The sequence below is a fragment of the Dreissena polymorpha genome, chromosome 15 (genome assembly GCF_020536995.1).
Source record: "Dreissena polymorpha isolate Duluth1 chromosome 15, UMN_Dpol_1.0, whole genome shotgun sequence".
Classification (NCBI taxonomy): domain Eukaryota; kingdom Metazoa; phylum Mollusca; class Bivalvia; order Myida; family Dreissenidae; genus Dreissena; species Dreissena polymorpha.
In genome coordinates, this window is record NC_068369.1 from 50,323,462 (window position 1) to 50,337,100 (window position 13,639).

General features: G+C 34.2%; 1 protein-coding gene across 1 annotated transcript; it reads right to left on the reverse strand.

Annotated features, from left to right (window-relative positions):
* Nucleotides 1–3,101: 3,101 nt before the first annotated feature.
* On the reverse strand, nt 3,102–7,113 carry LOC127859740 (D-ribitol-5-phosphate cytidylyltransferase-like). Its single transcript, XM_052397248.1, has 4 exons — nt 6,974–7,113; nt 6,106–6,263; nt 3,635–3,750; nt 3,102–3,176 (listed from the first exon to the last, which is right to left on the reverse strand). Exons 1-4 carry the CDS (start codon nt 7,111–7,113, stop codon nt 3,102–3,104), a joined length of 489 nt encoding a protein of 162 aa, XP_052253208.1.
* Nucleotides 7,114–13,639: the final 6,526 nt, after the last annotated feature.

The following is a 13,639-nucleotide window of genomic DNA, read 5'->3' on the forward strand; positions in this document are numbered from 1 at the left end:
TGGCAGATTTTCTAACTTTTTGTAAAGTAAGGTGATCACACTCATTACCCTGGAAAGTTCACCTGTTATTGCCCTTGGTTTATGGTTGTGGATATACTTCACGACTTATGGCCCTTGATTTACAGTAGTTGATAGATTTCACGACATATGGTCCTTGGTTTATGGAAATGAATATACTTCATGACTTATGTCCCTTGGTTTATAGTAGTGGATATATTTTATGACTTTTATGACTTAAAGCCTTTGGTTTATGACAGTAGATACATTTTATGACTTTTGGCCCTTGGTTTATGGCAGTGGATAGATGTCACAACTTTTGGCCGTTGGTTTATAGTAGTGGATAGTTTTCACGACTTATGGCCCTTGGTTTATGGTAGTGGATAGATTTCATGACTTATGGCCCTTGATTTATAGTAGTGGATAGTATTCACGACTTATGTCCCTTGGTTTATAGTAGTGGACAGATTTCACGACTTATGTCCCTTGGTTTATAGTAGTGGATAGATTTCACGACTTATGGCCCTTGGTTTATGACAGTGGAAAGATTTTACGAGTAAGGCCTTTGGTTTAAGGCAGTGGGAAGATTCGATGAGTTATGGCCTTTGGTTTATGGTAGTTTTGGTTTCTTTCATATCAGACACTTAAATGTGGTTATTGCATACCCGTTTGCAGGAGAGGCCTTTTTCTGAGATATGATGTTCCAAACACTGCAGGACAGTTTCACTGGCATTGCTTGTTACTGACTGAACGCACACGCAAATACCCATCTCTGAATGATTTTTTATAACTATTTCTCTGATAATAAAAAACATAAAAATATATTTTAATCAACACTTGGTTTGTCCGTTTAATCTGGTAGTATTGAAAGCGAAAACTATGAGAAAGACACAAACAAAACATGGTTAAGATCAATACAAATTTATGATATAAATCTCTTTTTTATCTCTTTGAGAACGTTAAATAAACATGGAGACTGACAATTTCAATACTTTTAAAAATGAATTATAAAATATAAATTATGATAATATAAAATCCTAAACAGACAGACGGGAATTTAGCCTCATAAATATAACATCAGCCGTGCTCTGTGAAAAAGGGGTTTAATGCATGTGCGTAAAGTGTTGTCCCAGATTAGCCTGTTTGCTGTACAGGAATGACACTTTCTGCAAAACTTTATTTTTGCTACGAAGAGACTTTCTTAAAACCAAAAATATAATTAAAGCTGAAAGTGTTGTCCCTGATAAGCCTGTGCGGACTGCACAGGCTAATCTGGGACGACACTTTACGCACATGCATTAAACCCCTTTTTCACATAGCACAACTCATATATATTATATATTCTTTAATTTACCTTTCATAATGCCTTCGGCTGCGTAGAGATCTTTTTTGTATGTTATCTGCAACGTACAGAAGTTTCTTTATTTAAAAATTAGAAAAATCATTTCCACATATTGCCAATATTTTTCTGATTTTAAAATATGACAACAGGAATAATGGGTTCTGCACATTTTAACAGTAAGTCTCCTTGAAATATTAAAGACATGGACACTCATTCATTTTTATTAAAGGGACCTATCCACAGATTTTTGCATGTATTGAAGTGTGTCATTAAATGTTTTAAATTGAAAAATGTTAAAGTTATCCTCAACTGGGCTCCAACCACTGACCCTTGGATTAAAAGTCGAGCACTTTAACCACTTCGCCAACTGTGTTAATACAGCGAGAGATGTTTTTTATACTTTACATAAGGCAAGCAATCCTCATATTGTCACAAAATATAACGAAAAAAACAGAAATTTCCAAATTATTCCAAATTATTCAATCGCTTCGCATTTGTTAACCTTTATAATTTTCAGGTTTTTACATCGTCAAAAGATGCATATAATGGCTATTTTAGAGCATGGTTAATGCTCAGTATTATTGTTTCCTTGCAAATATCATAACTACAATGAAAATTTGCAAATCTGAAAAAAATATTTTAAAAGTTTGTCAATTTACCAAAGAGTGAAAAGGTTCCTTTTAATACATGTACACTCATTCATTCAATTCAACTCAATATAAACAATTGAATACAGTGGCACAGGAGACTGAAGATGTAATAGACAATCTGACTTGAAACTTATGGACAAGAATTATCATCCATCCATTATGCAGACTTTTTGTAAAGATACAATGACAAGAAATTGTATTTATGTGAAAAATAGAAAATTAAAAGAAATAGTATTTGTGTGAAAATGAGAAAATAAAAAGTAATTGTATTTAAATGAAAATGTTTAAGTAAAAAAGAGCCCCATTCTGAGAAAAGTGTCGTACCAGTGATGATTTTCATCACCATAGCAACCAACGATCATACCTTCCATAGACTGTCCGGTCCAGGAATCAATTTTGCCGGGGTTTGGCAGTGTTTGAGGGCCAGGAATAGACACTCTGTGCCAAAGTTGAGGTCATTCTCATCAGCCTGGGGATATCGGCCAAAATGAGAACTGACAGATAGATTTTTGGGTATGCATGGTTTATGGTATGCTCATTACCAAATGTTAAGTTATCTGACTTTTTTTTAAACAGCTCAAGTTATCTGATTATTTTAGATAAATAAAGTTAATTATCATAAAAAAATAAATACATGTAACAAAAAAAAGTGAAAACATTTCATACATTCCAACCCTTACAAATAGCCTTGTGAACAAAAATCCCACCCCAGACAAATACCGTCCAAAATCTGCCACACGTATGACCACGAAGACATACACCTCCCACTGGCCCTCTGTATAATAAAATTAATATCATAGACATGTTTCTCGGTATTGTTAATATTGCTCCTTGAAGAGTAATGACCACCTCCACCCTCGACAACAGTTGAAAACACACTCCTCAGGGTGCAATTTTAACTATACCCCTAAACTGCCTATGATATTTATATAATGCCCACCTAAATTAACAATTTGACTGGGTAGCATATATCTGGGAAGGCATATGTTCGACATTCATACACATCAATTTGAAAACCATGGCAACAATTTAGTTTAAACCTATTAATTTTAGCTTGATTGCATCGAAATCTTAAGGTTTATTTTAAACGCTCTCCAGTCTGTTTCCTGGGACTAGAACCAGTACTTTGTGGTAGAGATCAAAAGAAGGCTCCCACAGTCGGGATCGAACGCATGACCTCCCAGTCGCTAGAAGGACACCATATCCACTACGCCTTGGCGACCTTCTGTTTTTCAATAAATTGAGTATACATCCAGGGCCTAGTATCACTTACATCCTTAAGTCAATATTTTGACTTAACTTTGAGTTTTTTTCTCAGTTTTTTTTAAATGATTTTGTTCATCGTACTAAATTTGGTGTTCCCAGAAATTGTTTTTTTGCTTCTAACTCAATCCTCAGATCGACGAGGACTATGGGGATATCATGATTGCTGAGATTTGTTCGTATACAGACTGACATTCTCAATACTCAATAGCTGTGTGGAAACTCAAATCTCATCATCGGAGTTGAGCTCAAAAATTGAGAATGCTACTAAGCCCTTAAAAATGTATAGAGGTTCAATAAGCCTGAGGCTTTCAATGCAATCAAGCCTCAATAAATAGGTTTAAACTATATTAAACTAAACTGAAATTCGTATAAAACTGACCTGTTCATAGGCCTTCTTGATAAAGTCATACTTGAAAGCCTGTGGCATTTCACTGGCACTGTACAGGTTCCTGTCGAGGGATGCTGTCAACATGTCGTTTTCGTCACCTTGGATTACTGTGGAAACCAGAGGGCGTGTCACACCTGCTGCTTAGCAACCAGAGAAGCTTATTTAGATATGAAAATCACTCTGAGAAACGGGGTTTAATGTTTGTGCTTAACCCTTTGCATGCTGGGAAATTTGTCTTCTGCTAAAATGTCGTCTGCTGAATTTCTAAAATTAGCATTTTCTTCGATTTTTTCAAAGAATACTATCAGAATAGCAAACAGTTTGGATCCTGATGAGACGCCGCGCTCTGTGGCGTCTCATCTGGATCCAAACTGTTTGCAAAGGCCTTCAACATTCGGTTCCCGCACTGAAAGGATTAAAGTGTCATCCCAGATTAGCCTGTGCAGTCTGCTTAGAAAACAAACTACATAAAAAGCATTTAAAGTTGCATGTTTTTACAAACTGCATCGGAATGACCTGGCATTAGTTTTTTCTGCCCAAAGCAGTTAAAACTTATAATCAAAAATATGGAATGCATACATATTTAAAAGATGTAAAATATCAAAGCTTGTAAACAAATACAGCTTTCATTTTTTAGCATCATCATACATGTAGATGTATGATTTTCCTTCACTGTTGTATTTCTGAACAAATGGATCTATCCCATGAAAAAAATAGATGTACCCCATGATCAAATGGACTTAACCCATGAACAAATGGACATATACCATGCTCAAATCGACTTAACCCTTTCCCCATCAGAAGCAAAGTGAAAATGGCTATGTGCAAACAGCATAAAACCAGAACAGCCTGCGTGTAACTGGCAGTCTGTTGAGATTGTATTTTGTTTGCTGCTCATCAGTATCTAAGGGTTGGAAATGAGGCCTAAAACTTAAATCTAGTAAGAAAGGTTTTTAATTAAATTTAACTTTCTAAGGGACTACAAATGCTTCAAAATATATGTTTGTAAGTGGTAAAGGGTTACCCCATGAACAAATGGACTTGTACCATGTACAAATGGACTTAACCCATAAACAAATGGACTTATACCATGATCAAATGGACTTGACCCATGAACAAATGGACTAACCCCATGAACAAATGGACTACTCCAGGGACTTACAACATGAACAAATGGACTTACCCCATGAACAAATGCATTTTTAACAATAGTCTTGACAACTTCTTCATCAACAAATGGTCTCACTACATCGTGAATGACCACGGCATCTGGCTGGACTGAAGTAAATATACAAATCATCGCGTTACTGTGCAAGGCAGACGATGGAATAAAATATAGAACTCAGAGCTATACTTGGAGACTTTTCTAATGCAAAACATATTCAATCAATATAGCTCCATTATTTTAGAACGGATTTTGTTGAAATTTGGACTCTGTTTAATTCAACACATATCTAATACTTCATGTAAATTTAATGGAAATTGATCAGCATTAAAATATCAAACATAACACATTAAAAAAATCACTGAAAAAAAGTAAAATTCTCAAAATCGTACATCTCAAAATGATAAGGGGAAAAGTAAAATGCATTAACCTACACGTCTTAATGACCGACTGGCTTTCAAAATTGCGCTCATGAATATTCAAACGAGTCATATCGTTTTTCTAATAAATTTATGTTTTTCTGGTGTAAAAACCCACCGAGAATGATGAAAATGAAATGCAATGGGAATTATATAGTGCTGTTCTAAACTTGATGACTTTTCTTTTGCGAACGCAGCTTTTTTCAAATTTAAATATCTCTGTTATGAGTAAATATTTTGATTTAAAATTGTACATGTGATCATTTGACTACAGCATGGGTAAACGATAAAATCATTCATCCGTGACGATCGGATGCTTCAGCAAGTGGGGAAGGTAACCTGCAACATGCCGATAGCGCTGTTGCGCTCCAGTAATTTTATTGGTGACATATTGACTTTTAAATTATTATATGTTTTTCTGGTGTATCAACCACCTAAAATGAAGAAATTGAAATAAAATCATATCGCATTTCACCATTTTCACGTGCAAAAAGATGAAACAACACCTACCCCCACATGCAAAAGCGCCCAATTATCAAGGATGAATGATTTTATCGTTATATCTTGCACAGAATATAGTCAAATGATCACATGTGCAGTTAACTCATTACTGAGATATTCAAGTTTGAAAAGTTTGAAACTCCAATACGCATGTGCACTACACATTCAATAAATGTCAACTCTAAATCCTTTTTCAAAGATTCATGTAACAAGGTGATATTTATGGTAATCCGGAACAATACCTTGGGACTTGCCGGACCTTTCTATGGACATTAGAATCTAAGGTTTAAAAATCTAATGTTTGAATATATTTGAATAACAAAAAACAAATAATAAAACATCATTTAAGTATTCCTTTCCATCCCTAATTTATTTACCACGCAATAATGCTTGGACACCCTCCCGAATAGATCTATGTCGGGTGTTGCTACCGAGCACAACATTCACCTTGTCTTTGCAACAGTCTACCATGGCTGTAACTCTGTCAATGTACTCTGCACTCACTATTATAACAATGTTTTGTACCCAGTTAAACCTGAAAAATAGTTTAAAATTTAATAGTTTAATCTATAATACATACTTTAAATATAAAGTCTTACCTGCCAATAAAAAACACTCAAGGGATGTGGTTGTTGTGGTCTTTGTTCACAGGTGGTTTATATTTGCAGGATCGATTGAAACTTTGCAAAATATGCTAGTAGTCTTTTAACGGGTATCTTATCTATTAATGTGCTATATTGTGTAAATGTTTGAATACTCAATGCATGTAAAATGTAATAAAGGATTGAAACTCAGTTTTGTTTTAATATGTATAGCAATTTCCTTATGTTTTTATTTTCATCTATTTCAGCAATCATATACATGTATACATAACTTTTGGCATATATATAAACATATAAAATTGTAATTGTACAAAGAACAAATTACACAATTTACATAACATAGGAAACATTTATATGTCAAGAACTTCAACTTTAATGATGCAGCTTAGAACTGCGCACGGAGAGACAACAGCTCTCTTTGATCTCATTGATAAAACTCTTTATTTTTCACAAACACCAACCATAATCAATGCCGTATATCTTTAAAAAAATATATTATTTGTTTATATTTTAAGGGTGATTATGAAAAAAAACTTGTAGCTGATTGGAAATATCTTTAACCAAATTTTCTTAATTGTCGCCATAGGCTGATTTGATAATGGCAGAGAGTAAGCCATGAAAACACCTAAATAATGCTTTGTACCTGTAAAATGCCATCACTGTGTGAAAAAATACTGGTTTGTCCAGCAGGAAAGCAAACTGCTTTGGAGTCTGACAGCTAAACCTGTCCCCTGTACCGCTTGCGGGCAACACAACGCTGACAGCAAGCTCTTCTGATGCCATCTTGATGGAAACTGTCTGGATTTCAGTCTTTAGTCAGAAATTTGACAATCTTAAATACGCTTTTGATTAATCACTGTACATTTATGCAAGAACCTATACAAACAGGGCGAGGTATAAAACCCGGAACTATCCGGAAATCTTTATGGTAAAACCCGGAACCGATATAAATGGTTATAACTTCATTATTATTCGTCCGATATTAATTATAATGGTACCGTTGTAAAGAAGATCCTCTACAGATTCTAACCATATCAAAATATTTTATGGCAGGGTCGTAGTCGGCCTGTAAATCGCGGACAAAGTCGGCCTGTTTTAACGTTTTTTTTTACACACGCAAATGCCGAGAAGAAAACCCGGAACCGATATAAATGGTTATAACTTCATTATTATTCGTCCGATATTAATTATAATGGTACCGTTGTAAAGAAGATCCTCTACAGATTCTAACCATATCAAAATATTTTATGGCAGGGTCGTAGTCGGCCAGTAAATCGCGGACAAAGTCGGCCTGTTTTAACGGTTTTTTTTACACACGCAAATGCCGAAAAGAAAACCCGGAACCGATATAAATGGTTATAACTTCATTATTATTCGTCCGATATTAATTATAATGGTACCGTTGTAAAGAAGATCCTCTACAGATTCTAACCATATCAAAATATTTTATGGCAGGGTCGTAGTCGGCCTGTAAATCGCGGACAAAGTTGGCCTGTTTTAACGTTTTTTTTACACACGCAAATGCCGAAAAGAAAACCCGGAACCGATATAAATGGTTATAACTTCATTATTATTCGTCCGATATTAATTATAATGGTACCGTTGTAAAGAAGATCCTCTACAGATTCTAACCATATCAAAATATTTTATGGCAGGGTCGTAGTCGGCCTGTAAATTGCGGACAAAGTCGGCCTGTTTTAACGGTTTTTTTTACACACGCAAATGCCGAAAAGAAAACCCGGAACCGATATAAATGGTTATAACTTCATTATTATTCGTCCGATATTAATTATAATGGTACCGTTGTAAAGAAGATCCTCTACAGATTCTAACCATATCAAAATATTTTATGGCAGGGTCGTAGTCGGCCTGTAAATCGCGGACAAAATTGGCCTGTTTTAACGTTTTTTTTTACACACGCAAATGCCGAAAAGAAAACCCGGAACCGATATAAATGGTTATAACTTCATTATTATTCGTCCGATATTAATTATAATGGTACCGTTGTAAAGAAGATCCTCTACAGATTCTAACCATATCAAAATATTTTATGGCAGGGTCGTAGTCGGCCTGTAAATCGCGGACAAAGTCGGCCTGTTTTAACGGGTTTTTTTACACACGCAAATGCCGAAAAGAAAACCCGGAACCGATATAAATGGTTATAACTTCATTATTATTCGTCCGATATTAATTATAATGGTACCGTTGTAAAGAAGATCCTCTACAGATTCTAACCATATCAAAATATTTTATGGCAGGGTCGTAGTCGGCCAGTAAATCGCGGACAAAGTCGGCCTGTTTTAACGTTTTTTTTTACACACGCAAATGCCGAGAAGAAAACCCGGAACCGATATAAATGGTTATAACTTCATTATTATTCGTCCGATATTAATTATAATGGTACCGTTGTAAAGAAGATCCTCTACAGATTCTAACCATATCAAAATATTTTATGGCAGGGTCGTAGTCGGCCAGTAAATCGCGGACAAAGTCGGCCTGTTTTAACGGTTTTTTTTACACACGCAAATGCCGAAAAGAAAACCCGGAACCGATATAAATGGTTATAACTTCATTATTATTCGTCCGATATTAATTATAATGGTACCGTTGTAAAGAAGATCCTCTACAGATTCTAACCATATCAAAATATTTTATGGCAGGGTCGTAGTCGGCCTGTAAATCGCGGACAAAGTTGGCCTGTTTTAACGTTTTTTTTTACACACGCAAATGCCGTAAAGAAAACCCGGAACCGATATAAATGGTTATAACTTCATTATTATTCGTCCGATATTAATTATAATGGTACCGTTGTAAAGAAGATCCTCTACAGATTCTAACCATATCAAAATATTTTATGGCAGGGTCGTAGTCGGCCTGTAAATCGCGGACAAAGTCGGCCTGTTTTAACGTTTTTTTTTACACACGCAAATGCCGAGAAGAAAACCCGGAACCGATATAAATGGTTATAACTTTATTATTATTCGTCCGATATTAATTATAATGGTACCGTTGTAAAGAAGATCCTCTACAGATTCTAACCATATCAAAATATTTTATGGCAGGGTCGTAGTCGGCCAGTAAATCGCGGACAAAGTCGACCTGTTTTAACGTTTTTTTTTACACACGCAAATGCCGAAAAGAAAACCCGGAACCGATATAAATGGTTATAACTTCATTATTATTCGTCCGATATTAATTATAATGGTACCGTTGTAAAGAAGATCCTCTACAGATTCTAACCATATCAAAATATTTTATGGCAGGGTCGTAGTCGGCCTGTAAATCGCGGACAAAGTCGGCCTGTTTTAACGATTTTTTTTTACACACGCAAATGCCGTAAAGAAAACCCGGAACCGATATAAATGGTTATAACTTCATTATTATTCGTCCGATATTAATTATAATGGTACCGTTGTAAAGAAGATCCTCTACAGATTCTAACCATATCAAAATATTTTATGGCAGGGTCGTAGTCGGCCTGTAAATCGCGGACAAAGTCGGCCTGTTTTAACGGTTTTTTTACACACGCAAATGCCGTAAAGAAAACCCGGAACCGATATAAATGGTTATAACTTCATTATTATTCGTCCGATATTAATTATAATGGTACCGTTGTAAAGAAGATCCTCTACAGATTCTAATAATATATAAAATAGTTTATGGCAGGGTCAGAGTCGGCCTGTAAATCGCGGACAAAGTCGGCCTGTTTTAACGGGGTTTTTTTACACACGCAAATGCCGTAAAGAAAACCCGGAACCAATATAAATGGTTATAAATGCATTATTATTCGTCCGATATTAATTATAATGGTACCGTTGCAAAGAAGGACCTCCACAGTTTCTAATGATGTTAAAATATTTTATGGCAGGGACAGTGTCAACCTGTAAATCGCTGTGCGGTAAAAGTTGACCGAAAAATACCGTGTTTTTTTACACAGAACAATGTCTTGATGAAAACACGGAAAAGCTAAAAGGGGTTATAAAAGCATCCTTTTCCCAACCGACCATACATTTTTGGTACCGTTGTTACGGTATTCTTCCACTGTTTCTAAATATATAAAAAAATATTGTGAGAAAGCATAATATGAAATAAGGCGAAGCATCAAAGCGAAAATTGTTATCAATGCATTATTATTCGTCCGATATTAATTATAGTGGTACCGTTGTAAAGAAGATACTCCACAGTTATTAACCATGTCAAAATAATTTATGGCAGGGTCAGAGTCCGCCTGTATATCCCGGTCAAAGTCAGCCTGTTTTAACGGGTTTTTTTTTGCTTTAGATTCACATGTTTGTTTTTTTAAGATATGAAAGATGCAAATGTGTCTAACTTATATTGTTTTCTGGTCTTTAAGCTATCTTATATATGTGACTACGTGCTATTTTGTTGGAGAAATGAAAGATTCAAATTTGTCTTATTTATATTTTATCCATGTATCGTGTGTATTCAGTGTCATGCGAAAATATATCTTATTTCTTAATTTCCACCTTCACACTTTATTAGCGCCGTCTTTAATTAGTTCATTAAATTAATTAATTTAATATAATGTGCAACGGTGAGGTGGATCAATGCTCGTTGTTAATTTAAATTACACACCACTTCAGCAATAAATGAAATCAGTTATTTTGGCTGTAAATCCATTTTTTTCCGTACAGTAGCCATGTTCCTGTGTATTGAGCTGATAAGATCACCACAGCAAGTTGCTAATACACAGTGTAGACTTAAACGAAATTGGTTATTTTGACTGTAAATCCAATTTTTCCAGTACAGTAGCCATTATGGCCATGTTCCTGTGTATTGAGCTGATACGATAACCACAGCAGGTTGCTAATACACAGTGTAGACTTCCCCTGTTTTATTATAGTATTTGTTATTTACCTGCTTGGAATAAATGACGTGTATTCATTCGGGTCTGATGGCGTTTTGTTAAAGGTCATTTAATGCAGAAAAGCTGGTTTTCTGACATAATTTTTCAATCATTTAAATTAAAAAAAAATAAAACAATGAATGTGTAATTTAATTCTCAACTCTCGCTTAACTCAACGTTCAATGGGACGCGCATAGTTCTTTTTATAAATTATGTACAAATATAATATGCTATACATTGTTGTTTATTTACTCAAGAAGTACCAGAAAGAAGCATTGTTATGTATAAAGCGCTTTACTATTTCAAAATTCTACATTAAATAAAGAAATATCGTATTTTTTTGTTAAGTGTACGTGCTTGATATATATTCATAAAATAGCAGTTTTTTTAAACAATCGGTCTTTAACCTTTAATTTGATGCAAATGAAAAGAAGAACTGCCTTTTTTATGTTTAAACTTAAATCAATATTTTACGAAGTCATTATTGACTAAATAAATATGTACATTTTTTCACTCCATTAAAATCGGCCCTTATAGTTTACTTTCATGTATATATAGAATAATTGAGTGCTTTTCGGTGATTCTATGCTGGCGCGATAGTGCTTTTCGGTTGCAAATAAAAATACTATTGTGCGTAATCTTTAAACTTAAATCAATATTTAACGAAGTCATTAATGACTTAATTAATACGTACATGTTTTCAATCCATTATAAACGGCACTTATGGCTTACTTTCATGTAAATATGAAGAAATTGAGTGCTTTTCTGTGATTCTGTGCTGTCGCGGGAGTGCTTTTCGGTCTTCACATGAAGTGCTTTTCGGTCGGTATATTGCCGATATTTATCCAATTTTGGGCATTAATACATCATAATAAACACAAGGTAGTATAAATATGCATGAAATATAACCATTTTTATCTAATTTAGTCCATTTACACACAACAGAAACGCAATTTTTAATATATATTGCGAGAAATCGAGTGCTTTTCGGTCTTCACATGACGTGCTTTTCGGTCGGTATATTGCCGATATTTATCCAATTTGGGGCATTAATACATCATAATAAACACAAGGTAGTATAAATATGCATGAAATATAACCATTTATAACTAATTTAGTCCGTTTACACACAATAGAAACGCCAGTTTTCATATATATATAGCGAGAAATTGAGTGCTTTTCGGTCGTCACATGAAGTGCTTTTCGGGCGGTATATTGCCGATATTTATCCAATTTTGGGCATTAATACATCATAATAAACAAAAGGTAGTATAAGTATGCATAAAATATAACCATTTATAACTCATTTAATCCGTTACACACAATAGAAACGCAATTTTTCATTTATATAGCGAGAAATTGATTGCTTTTCGGTCTTCACATGAATTGCTATTCGGTCGGTATATTGCCGATATTTATCCAATTTTGGGCAAAATACATTCATATAACCATTAATAACTAATTAAACCCGTTAACACACGCTAGAAACGATATATTGCATATATAGAGAGAGAAATTGAGTGTTTTTCGGTGCTTTTCGGTGATTGTATGGACCGACTTAAATACCAATAGAGCGTGACACAAACACAGAATAATTGTTTATTTCGGCAAACATTGTGATATTATTTGCTTTTAAACATAGCTTTTAATGACCATTGATAGATGAATAATGTTATACTATTATTTGTAATTTCAAAACATGTTACTTGGTGATGTTATTCACGTTCAATACATACATCAGTTATTCTTATTAACCTGATGCCTGTTGTCTGCTACTGTTACAATACGACGCTTAAAAATGTGGATTGCATAAAGTTAAAGGTCAAATTCCGTTTGCACTATAATACTTGTAATAATGCATTATAAATATGTCAAGCATGTTCACTTTAACAAATACGATACTTCTTTATGTAATGTAGAATTTTGCAAAGGTAAAGCGCTATATATATGACAATGTTTTATTTTTTCTTGTTGATTAAAAACAAAAACAAAATATACCAATACATATAATATGTGTACATACTTTTTTAAACAAATATAATGAATCACGTGATGTTTTTATAATTTTGTTAAGCGTGCGTGACATTGAACGTTGATTTAAGCGAGTTATGCGATTTAAAAACTGATACCACTCAGCTTGATTTATAATTCATGTTCCAACGCGCCAATGTATTTAATTAAATGGTTTCATTAATTGTGTTCAAAAGCATAACGATTGAAAGTATGTAAGAAACACAGTTTTGCACATAAAATGATCGCCAACAGACCCGAATTAATACACTTCATAAATGCCAATCAGATAAAAAACAATTCCAATAATAAAACAGGGGAAGTCTACACTGTGTATTAGCCACCCGCTGTGGTTATCCCTATTTATCAGCTCTATCTCAGGCACCTGGCTACTGTTATGAACAAATTGGATTTACTGAAAATAACTGATGT